At 44.8% G+C, this 12,012-nt stretch overlaps 1 protein-coding gene across 4 annotated transcripts in view; it reads right to left on the bottom strand.

Annotated features, from left to right (window-relative positions):
* The window catches only part of PRKG2 (protein kinase cGMP-dependent 2), a 203,659-nt gene that overhangs the window by 148,121 nt on the left and 43,526 nt on the right, over positions 1–12,012 (bottom strand). For all 4 annotated transcript variants that reach the window (XR_011020470.1, XM_068233649.1, XM_068233648.1 and 1 more), the window contains one exon: positions 10,843–11,390. Coding sequence is in view for 3 of the 4 variants with exons in the window: in XM_068233649.1 (XP_068089750.1) it covers positions 10,843–11,378 (536 nt within the window). In the remaining variant the exon portion in view is untranslated. The remainder of the gene's footprint in view (positions 1–10,842; positions 11,391–12,012) is intronic.

Genomic DNA, 12,012 nt, shown 5'->3' with positions numbered 1-12,012 from the left:
GTGACTTAAACATCCCCCTACGGCATGGAAGCGCTGCTGCCTGTCTCCCTGTGGTGGTTGGGGGGGGGGCTTGGGGGGCTTGGGTGCGGCTGGTGGTGGTACTGGCAGATGCTGCTGCTGCTGCTGCTGAGCCTGAGACACCAGCAGGCTGTGGGACCTGCCTACTGCTGCTGCCAATGCTTGCAATGATGCGCCTCCTTGCAAGGCCCACAAGAGCATCCTCCTCCTCCTCCTCAGAGCTGCTGAGGACGACATCCCCTGGAGGTGGTGGCACCCAGTCTCTGTCTGTCACCGGGTCATCATCATCCTCCCCCTCCTGAAACATGTCCTGCTGGGATGAGGACCCCCCAAACTCCTCTCCTGATGCATGGATGGGCTGCTTGACTGTCGCCACAGTCTTGCTGTCCAATCCCTCATCCCCCAAAGTGCCCATCAGCATCTCCTCCTCAAGATCGCCAACAACAGCAGACAATTTACTCATGATGCCTGGGGTCAAAAGACTGCTGAATGACAGGTCGGCGAGTGACGGTGAACTGGCCTCCTCCCTAGACCCTGCTGGGCGGCTGCTGCGAACAGGGGTGGTGGTGGTGGTGGTGGTGAGGGTGGAGGCCTCGGATGCAGAGCTGATGGCGGGCTGCTCATCCTCCGTCATGAGTTGCACCACAGTGTCTGCATCCTTTTCCTCAATGGGACGTTTCCGACCCGGCTGGAGGAAAATGGGAGCAGGTGCTACACGCTGCTGCTGCTGTGTCTCTGCAGCGTGAGTTGCAGATGCTCCTGCTGGGCGGCGCCCAAGGCGTCCACGGCCAGTGGCTATGGGAGGAATGTTAGCCACTGACGCTGCTGCTGCTGCTGCGGAACTGTGCATGGTGGCGCGCCCGCGGCCGCGGCTTGCCACAATGCTGCTCCCTCTCCTCCTGATTCCCTTGCTGCCCTTCCCCTTGCCCAAACCGCGCTGGCTGCCACTTCCAGACATCTTCAATGTTTTGGGCGTATAGAGAAAAGTTTTTTAAAAGGGCGGCTGAAAAGTGGGGTACTTTAATGGAGTGGGTTGGTTGGTGAGGTGACTGAGTGAGTGTCCCCTAGTACAGTAAGTAAGTAGTAACAGTCAGGAAGTACAACTAGCAGTTACAATAATCAGTAGTAATCACAAGTAAATTTAGTGTGTGTACACTCAGACAGTGAGTGCACGCACGCAGGAGCTAGTAGCCTATGGACAGTGACTGAGTGTCCTAGACTCCTAGTACAGTAAGAGTAAGTAGTAACAGTAAGTAGAACTAACTAATTACGATAATCAATCAGCGATCAGAAGGAAATAGAGTGTGTGTTGTGTGTGTACACTCAGACAGTGAGTGCACGCACGCAGGAGCTAGTAGCCTATGAACACAGTGACTGAGTGTCCTAGACTCCTAGTACAGTAAGAGTAAGTAGTAACAGTAAGAAGAACTAACTAATTACAATAATCAATCAGCGATCAGAAGGAAATGGAGTGTGGGTGTGTGTACACTCAGACAGTGAGTGCACGCACGCAGGAGCTAGTAGCCTATCAACACAGTGACTGAGTGTCCTAGACTCCTAGTACAGTAAGAGTAAGTAGTAACAGTAAGTAGAACTAACTAATTACAATAATCAATCAGCGATCAGAAGGAAATGGAGTGTGGGTGTGTGTACACTCAGACAGTGAGTGCACGCACGCAGGAGCTAGTAGCCTATGAACACAGTGACTGAGTGTCCTAGACTCCTAGTACAGTAAGAGTAAGTAGTAACAGTAAGTAGAACTAACTAATTACAATAATCAATCAGCGATCAGAAGGAAATGGAGTGTGGGTGTGTGTACACTCAGACAGTGAGTGACCGCACGCAGGAGCTAGTAGCCTATGGACAGTGACTGAGTGTCCTAGACTCCTAGTACAGTAAGAGTAACTAGTAACAGTAAGTAGAACTAACTAATTACAATAATCAATCAGCGATCAGAAGGAAATGGAGTGTGGGTGTGTGTACACTCAGACAGTGAGTGCACGCACGCAGGAGCTAGTAGCCTATGAACACAGTGACTGAGTGTCCTAGACTCCTAGTACAGTAAGAGTAAGTAGTAACAGTAAGTAGAACTAACTAATTACAATAATCAATCAGCGATCAGAAGGAAATAGAGTGTGGGTGGTGTGTGTACACTCAGACAGTGAGTGACCGCACACAGGAGCTAGTAGCCTATGAACACAGTGACTGAGTGTCCTAGACTCCTAGTACAGTAAGAGTAAGTAGTAACAGTAAGTAGAACTAACTAATTACAATAATCAATCAGCGAACAGAAGGAAATGGAGTGTGGGTGTGTGTACACTCAGACAGTGAGTGTGAGTGCACGCACGCAGGAGCTAGTAGCCTATGAACACAGTGACTGAGTGTCCTAGACTCCTAGTACAGTAAGAGTAAGTAGTAACAGTAAGTAGAACTAACTAATTACAATAATCAATCAGCGATCAGAAGGAAATGGAGTGTGGGTGTGTGTACACTCAGACAGTGAGTGCACGCACGCAGGAGCTAGTAGCCTATGGACAGTGACTGAGTGTCCTAGACTCCTAGTACAGTAAGAGTAAGTAGTAACAGTAAGTACAACTAACTAATTACGATAATCAATCAGCGATCAGAAGGAAATAGAGTGTGTGTTGTGTGTGTACACTCAGACAGTGAGTGCAGTGCGCACACGCAGGAGCTAGTAGCCTATATGAACAGTGACAGTGAGTGTCCCTACGGGTACAGTAAGAGTAAGTAGTAAGTAAGTACAACTAAATAACAATAATCTATCAGTAATCAGAAGGAAATAGAGTGTGTGTACACACAGACAGTGAGTGAGTGCACACACGCAGGAGCTAGCTAGTAGCCTATAAACAGTGACAGTCAGTGAGTGTCCTACTCCTAGTACAGTATAACTACAATACTATTAGTAAAGGACAGCAGAAATACTGGTATAGATGAGAGAAATAAACAGAGGACAGCTGCCCACAGAGGCAAGGCCCCCCTGAGGCCTAAACCTGTAAGCTTGCAGCAGCTGCCTGTCTCTAATGTAACACACAAGCTACTAACTAAAATACAATGTCTATCTAACTAACAACAATATAGGTGTATATGGCAGGTGTAGGTGAGCAAAAACGCTAGGTAAATGATCACAATAGAGCACTTGCTAAGCCAAAGCACAAAGGAGCAACTCTCTCTCTGTACAAGTCTCAGGCAAGCATGGAGAAACGGAACATGGCGGCCGCTATTTATAGGGTAGGGGCTGGCCAGGGTCCCCCTCTGTGATTGGCTGCCGTCAGAGGGCCTGGGAGCCCTCTGATTGGCTCTAAGGACATCAATCTGGGCTATAACGCTATTCGAGCTCGGTACCGAGCTCGAATAGCGCCGGGTTGCTCGAATAGCTCGAATAGTGAATGGGCTATTCGAGTGTACTCGGATAGCCCATTCGAATAGCTCCAGCTATTCGGAGCTCGAATACCGAGCTCGAATAGCTGGAAAAGAGCTCGAATATTCGAGCTACTCGAATATTCGAGCTCTGCTGAGCACCACTGGTGTTGCGTAGTCGTTTCCAATCCAGGATTGATTCATTTTAATTTGAGTCAGACGGTCTGCATTTTCTGTGGAGAGGCGGATACACCGCCGATCTGTGACGATGCCTCCGGCAGCACTGAAACAGCGTTCCGACATAACGCTGGCTGCCGGGCAAGCCAGCACCTCTATTGCGTACATTGCCAGTTTGTGCCAGGTGTCTAGCTTCGATACCCAATAGTTGAAGGGTGCAGATGGATTGTTCAACACAGCTACGCCATCTGACATGTAGTCCTTGACCATCTTCTCCAGGCGATCGGTGTTGGAGGTGGATCTGCACGCTTGCTGTTCTGTGTGCGGCTGCATGGGTGTCAGAAAATTTTCCCACTCCAAGGACACTGCCGATACCATTCCCTTTTGGGCACTAGCTGCGGCTTGTGTTGTTTGCTGCCCTCCTGGTCGTCCTGGGTTTGCGGAAGTCAGTCTGTCGGCGTACAACTGGCTAGAGGAGGGGGAGGATGTCAATCTCCTCTCTAAAGTCTCCACAAGGGCCTGCTGGTATTCTTCCATTTTGACCTGTCTGGCTCTTTCTTCAAGCAGTTTTGGAACATTGTGTTTGTACCGTGGATCCAGAAGGGTATAAACCCAGTAATTGGTGTTGTCCAGAATGCGCACAATGCGTGGGTCGCGTTCAATGCAGTCCTAGGCCGAAGAGGTCATAGCCTAGGGTCACAAAACCTGTTTATTTGGGCAATTTCAATGGTGGTGAGTCTGACGTACATAAATCGCTGCAATGGCCGTTAGCAACATCTGAATCTCACGAAATGTCTCATGCAAGTAGAAGACATATTGTTAGACTTGGGTTCCAAAGATGGGTTCCCTACATCTCTGCAAACCAGAGTTACAGGGCTCCAAATTTGGTAAAATCCCCCATAGGCTTTCATTGGGCCTCCTATTTCACTTTCCAAAATCTCACATCTTTTCAAAGGGCAATTACTCAGCAGTGGCAAATTTTCTAGCATTGTAGGGACCCTTAGGGGGAACATGACTGGTGAGTTTCGGGCCCCTAGGCCAAAGAGGTCATAGCCTAGGGTCACAAAAACCTGTTTATTTGGGCTATTTCAATGGTAGTGATGGTGACTTACATAAATCGCAGCAATGGCCGTTAGCAAAGTCTGAATCTCACGAAATGTCTCAAGCAGGTAGAAGCCATATTGTTAGACTTGGATTCCAAAGATGGGGTCCCTACATCTCTGCAAACCAGAGTTACAGGGGTCCAAAATTGGTAAAATCCCCCATAGGATTTCATTGCCTCCCTATTTCACTTTCCAAAATCTCACATCTTTTCAAAGGGCAATGGCTCAGCAGTACCAAATTTTCTAGCATTGTAGGGACCCTTAGGGGGAACATGACTGGTGCGTTTCGGGCCCCTAGGCCGAAGAGGTCATAGCCTAGGGTCACAAAAACCTGTTTATTTGGGCTATTTCAATGGTAGTGATGGTGACGTACATAAATCGCAGCAATGGCCGTTAGCAAAGTCTGAATCTCACGAAATGTCTCATGCAGGTAGAAGACATATTGTTAGACTTGGATTCCAAAGATGGGGTCCCTACATCTCTGCAAACCAGAGTTACAGGGGTCCAAAATTGGTAAAATCCCCCATAGGATTTCATTGCCTCCCTATTTCACTTTCCAAAATCTCACATCTTTTCAAAGGGCAATGGCTCAGCAGTACCAAATTTTCTACCATTGTAGGGACCCTTAGGGGGAACATGACTGGTGAGTTTTGGGCCCCTAGGCCGAAGAGGTCGTAGCCTAGGGTCACAAAAACCTGTTTATTTGGGCTATTTCAATGGTAGTGATGGTGACGTACATAAATCGCAGCAATGGCCGTTAGCAAAGTCTGAATCTCACGAAATGTCTCATGCAGGTAGAAGACATATTGTTAGACTTGGATTCCAAAGATGGGGTCCCTACATCTCTGCAAACCAGAGTTACAGGGGTCCAAAATTGGTAAAATCCCCCATAGGATTTCATTGCCTCCCTATTTCACTTTCCAAAATCTCACATCTTTTCAAAGGGCAATGGCTCAGCAGTACCAAATTTTCTAGCATTGTAGGGACCCTTAGGGGGATCATGACTGGTGAGTTTTGCCACTGCTGAGCCATTGCCCTTTGAAATGGTGTGAGATTTTGGAACGGTAAATAGGAGGCCCAATGAAAGCCTATGGGGGATTTTACCAATTTTGGACCCCTGTAACTCTGGTTTGCAGAGATGTAGGGACCCCATCTTTGGAATCCAAGTCTAACAATATGTCTTCTACCTGCATGAGACATTTCGTGAGATTCAGACGTTGCTAACGGCCATGGCTGAGATTTATGTACGCCACCATCACTACCATTGAAATAGCCCAAATAAACAGGTTTTTGTGACCCTAGGCTATGACCTCTTCGGCCTAGGGGCCCGAAACTCACCAGTCATGTTCCCCCTAAGGGTCCCTACAATGCTAGAAAATTTGGTACTGCTGAGCCATTGCCCTTTGAAAAGATGTGAGATTTTGGAAAGTGAAATAGGGAGGCAATGAAATCCTATGGGGGATTTTACCAATTTTGGACCCCTGTAACTCTGGTTTGCAGAGATGTAGGGACCCCATCTTTGGAATCCAAGTCTAACAATATGTCTTCTACCTGCATGAGACATTTCGTGAGATTCAGACTTTGCTAACGGCCATTGCTGCGATTTATGTACGCCACCATCACTACCATTGAAATAGCCCAAATAAACAGGTTTTTGTGACCCTAGGCTATGACCTCTTTGGCCTAGGGGCCCGAAACTCACCAGTCATGTTCCCCCTAAGGGTCCCTACAATGCTAGAAAATTTGCCACTGCTGAGCCATTGCCCTTTGAAAAGATGTGAGATTTTGGAACTGTAAATAGGAGGCCCAATGAAAGCCTATGGGGGATTTTACCAAATTAGGAGCCCTGTAACTCTGGTTTGCAGAGATGTAGGGAACCCATCTTTGGAGCCCAAGTCTAACAATATGTCTTCTACCTGCATGAGACATTTCGTGAGATTCAGACGTTGCTAACGGCCATTGCTGCGATTTATGTACGTCAGACTCGCCACCATTGAAATTGCCCAAATAAACAGGTTTTGTGACCCTAGGCTATGACCTCTTCGGCCTAGGACTGCATTGAACGCGACCCACACATTGTGCGCATTCTGGACAACACCAATTACTGGGTTTATACCCTTCTGGATCCACGGTACAAACACAATGTTCCAAAACTGCTTGAAGAAAGAGCCAGACAGGTCAAAATGGAAGAATACCAGCAGGCCCTTGTGGAGACTTTAGAGAGGAGATTGACATCCTCCCCCTCCTCTAGCCAGTTGTACGCCGACAGACTGACTTCCGCAAACCCAGGACGACCAGGAGGGCAGCAAACAACACAAGCCGCAGCTAGTGCCCAAAAGGGAATGGTATCGGCAGTGTCCTTGGAATGGGAACATTTTCTGACACCCATGCAGCAGCACACAGAACAGCAAGCGTGCAGATCCACCTCCAACACCGATCGCCTGGAGAAGATGGTCAAGGACTACATGTCAGATGGCGTAGCTGTGTTGAACAATCCATCTGCACCCTTCAACTATTGGGTATCGAAGCTAGACACCTGGCACAAACTGGCAATGTACGCAATAGAGGTGCTGGCTTGCCCGGCAGCCAGCGTTATGTCGGAACGCTGTTTCAGTGCTGCCGGAGGCATCGTCACAGATCGGCGGCGTATCCGCCTCTCCACAGAAAATGCACACCGTCTGACTCAAATTAAAATGAATCAATCCTGGATTGGAAACGACTACGCAACACTCCCGGACCCCAACCAAGTAACATGAACAATGAACATCTGTGATGGGTTAGCGTTTCCGGTCCCTGTTTATTGAACCTCTCATCTGTATTACATTTATGACTGCATGGCGACAAAATGCAAATTGCTATCCGCATGCTTCTTGTCCTCATGCAAGGCCTGGGTTGTTGTGTCTCAAAGCGTGGCTTTCTCCTCCTGCGCCACCCTCCTCCTGTTCCATCACGTGTGCTGCTGCTGGGTTAGCGTTACCGGTCCCTTTTCCTGGAACCTCTTATATGTATTACATTTAGGACTGCATGCCGACAAAAAGCATGTTACCTGTGCAAAGAAAACAGACATTTCCTGCATTTAAAAGACAGTTTTCCCTTTGAAACTTTAAAATCGATTTTCTCAAAAACTATAAGCTCTTTTTGCTAAAAAAAAATTTCCTCTTGTACCCACTCCCAAGGTGCACATACCCTGTAAATTTGGGGTATGTAGCATATAAGGAGGCTTTACAAAGCACGAAAGTTCGGGTCCCCATTGACTTCCATTATGTTCGGAGTTCGGCCATGTTCGGCCCGAACCCGAACATCTAGATGTTCGCCCAACACTACACGTGACCCGTTCGGCCAATCACAGCGATAGCCGAACGTTCGGGTAACGTTCGGCCATGCGCTCTTAGTTCGGCCATATGGCCGAACAGTTTGGCCGAACACCATCAGGTGTTCGGCCGAACCCGAACATCACCCGAACAGGGTGATGTTCTGCAGAACCCGAACAGTGGCGAACACTGTTCGCCCAACACTAGGGGACACCCATCCCCCAACCCTTCCTAACTTGGGAATGGGGCATCGCATTGACTCGGGATCCAGTGCAAAGGAAAACCAGGACTTTAAGCTTTCCAAAATTGGTTAGATCTGGCTAGGGGATCAAACAGAACTTTAACAAAAAGCTGCCAAGCTTTCTAGACGGAATAATAGATAAGTACCCTCAATTTCCTTGGTGGGGTCCTGCAAGGCACCCACTAATCCTGCAGGACATCCAAACTGTTTATCAGCAGGAAAAGGGCCACACCCCTTTAGGCTCTCTCCCTGGAGCCAGCTTGTGATTTTGAATTTTATTTGCAGATGGATAGAAGGATGATCCTGTTTCTGTGAATGTTCTGATTTACCAAAGTCATATATCTAAAGAAAAATATGGTTCTAAAATCTTACCACTCCCTTGATTTACTTGCCGTCCATTTATCAATTTTTTGTATAAATTTGCCTCAGGCGGCAAAAAGTCTAGGGCCGGCCCTGCTCATAGCTTATCAAATATAATTGTGAATATATGCCTTTAAATAAAAAAATTGCACATACTCTGTGAACAAATAAGATATGACTAAGGGAAAGGAGTTATTGGGTGCAAGCAAAAAATGTACCAACTTTATTCAAATTTTACAAAACTTACTTTAGACAAACCTAAAATCACCAATCTTTTTATATTTCTAAAATTGGTCACCATGTAACACTACATACTTATATCCTGCTATCCAGTATATAGATAGAAGAAGTCAGTCTGGACAGGATAATTAAGGTAAAAAATAGGTATCCTGAATAATTTTCTATGATCTGCTATGTTATCAGAATGTCCCTTCAAACAAGCTGACCAAAGTAAATGTCAGCAGGATTGAAGCCCGATGAAGGCTGCAAAGCCGAAAGCTTACTTATTCTTATTTTTTTTAGTTAGCCAATAAATGGTATCATCCTGATTTAAAACTTCTCGCTTTTACTGATGGTTAACATGGTACAATACTTTACTGCTACTAATAAAAATAAACTGAAATTGCACCTAAATCAAATATTCGAGTTTCAATTCATGAACTGAGAATAAACTGAATTTGTGCACATTTGACTATCCCTACTTTTCCCTGGCATAGGGAAGTTGATAAATAGACCAGGGGCCCAGACTCTCATTGGATCTCTTGCTGCTCATCACCAGTCTCTGAGCCAGGAGGTAGAAGTTTGTGTGACATTGGTGGAGCTACTCCAATGTTTTCTCCAGCGATGAACATTCATGTTTCTTCTGGCATGTGTACAGGCCTTAAGAGGGTGGATCCACAAAAGACTAACCAATGCCAGTAACTGGTTACCTAACCTTACTCGACCCTTGATTCACAATTCTAATTTCATCTCTTGTACAAACTGGTCTGTCACTTCGCAACACTTGCTTTCTGGAATGTATAGGGTTAATATTATTATGTGCTAATTGATTGTTCCATGCCCGTTCAGTAAATATCCTAGTCTAGAACATCTAAAGTTAAGTAATTAGGTAGGTAAACACTTAATTCCTCAGGAAGTTGGATCAGGACCACTCAGTCCTGCAGAAGTGTGTTGATTGGATTAACTTTTGTAGACTCACACTAGCATGGCAGCCTCTGATATTACCTACATAGGCAAAGAAAACACTGCTAGATAGATCTGCTGCTCGCCTGCTGGTGTCAGTGGCCATAGGGACAAAGTGCACTGTGTACACTGACTGAGCTAAGCATTTCCCAGCATCTGATTCAGGTGAGACCTGTCCCCCTGTGCTTGTGCTCTAATCCTGCTTACTACACTATGTGAATGCCAGTTTCTGCAGATGTTCTATATACAAGGTGAAGCACTAGAAATCATACACAGATTGATGAGACTGATCCTTGTTTCAGTTTAGCTTTGCTCCTGTGCTATACCCCCTGGATGATCTGTTGGGACTCGGAGTTCTAAAATCTAACTTTTATCAGTTTGATATTATTTATAGCAGAGTTTATGGGTCCCTTATAAGGGAGCAGCTTACCCTTAACAAGTGTGGCAGCCCAAGATAGCTGAAAAGCAGGCTTTTCTCTAACTGATTTATTAATTTATGCCTTTAAAGATTTCTCTTTCTTTCAGTGACAACATTTTAAATAACTTCTGGGACCTAGAGAGGCCAGTAGTATGGATTCTCCGTCTTGCACTTCAGACATTCTGCTTACTAGAGCTCCTAGTGCTTGCTTTGAGAAACTGACACCTGTTATAGTTTCGGTTTGCTGTATACTATACAAGGCAAGTGAAGCAGGACTGTCTTATGAGGATCTTAATGTGAAGGACCGTGGTAGCCCTGGTAAGTTCTGAGAAGGTCAGTTAATATCAATCCATAGATTAGGAAGTGGAAAAGTATTATGGTCCCAGAAGTATAATAGAGATATGTTCTCCAAAATCAAATATTAATATGGATTAACTCAACCCACTCATCACTGACAAGTTTAGAAATAATTTTACCAAAAGTATTTCTTGGAACTGTGCATACAGTTCTCAAAAATCTTGCTTTCCCTGTGGCCAGTTATTGCTTTCCAGCAGCCTGTTATTATGAAAAATGTTTATTTTATAGCACAGACTTCAGATGCAGTTTGATGACATTTGACTGAACTTTGACAAATACAGTATTATTGCCACTTACCTTGAATCTTTTTTAACACAAGCTTTTTCAAATGAAAACTCTGGTGCATTATTGTGACCATATGTCCTACTGGTAGGTTCTGCCGAAACCCCTTCCTTGGCTCCTTTTCTTTTGCTATTGTTGAAAAACCCAGACAATGTTTTAAATGGTGAAGTCTGTAAAGCCCTTGAGGGTGATGTATGCAGATGCTTACTTGGGGAAGAATTTAACATTTTTAAATTGGGTGTTAAGGCGTGTCCCACTTGATTGCTAATAATATCCTGCAGTTTATTGAGTTGGATGCACTTGCTTTGCAGCTCTTCTGTGATATTTGCAATCACTTGAGTCTGCTTTGTTACCTGCTCCTGCAACTCTTGAAATATGAATTCTTTTTTCAGTAGCTCTTCATCCTTTAGTTTCAGTTCTTTCTGGAGTTCCCATACTTTCCCATTGATTATGTCAACACTGTGGAACTTAGTGCAGGAACTGACAGAGAGGTTCACCAATTGACCATCTGGTTGCCTCCATGTCTTGGGTTTCATTGAGCCATTTCCCATGTCTTTTGAGACCTACATAAAACCACAAATGTTGTATTAATCAATTTTCCCAAAGGAGCATCATGAGAGCATTCTGTGTTTTAAGCAGTTGTCCTCCTGTTAAAATGAAGACAGGCTGATTGATTAATGAGTCCATGCATCAAGCATTACACAAGTCTTTCCAGTTTGCTGTTTATATATCAGTGATTTATCTGATAGTTCCTTCAAAGCAGTAATTTTTTAAACTTAACTAATGAAGTATAAATAAATATTTACTACTTAAAGTATAGAATGCAGTAGGCTTAACATTGAAGGTAGTACAGTAATTACTCTTAAAGTGGACATACCTGTACAAGGTCCGATGTTTCATTTTTATTTTACTTTTTTTTTTTATTAATTTTTGAACAACTTTATAGGTGGATCTACTGGTAATTGAATAATTTTCCATCATGCCAACACAGTCATTTTATCAAATTTTCTATTAAATTAATTGGAATTTGGTACATGTGAATTTTGTTAACAATACATCATTTTTATTAAATAATGAAAAAAAGATGCAGTCTTTGGTTATGTCATGGATTCCCACCTTAACTATGTTATGAAATAACCTCAACCTTAAACTACAACAAACTGACATCATCAGTAACGCATATAA

The sequence above is a fragment of the Hyperolius riggenbachi genome, chromosome 1 (assembly GCF_040937935.1).
Source record: "Hyperolius riggenbachi isolate aHypRig1 chromosome 1, aHypRig1.pri, whole genome shotgun sequence".
Classification (NCBI taxonomy): domain Eukaryota; kingdom Metazoa; phylum Chordata; class Amphibia; order Anura; family Hyperoliidae; genus Hyperolius; species Hyperolius riggenbachi.
This window is presented reverse-complemented; position numbering and strand designations above follow the sequence as displayed.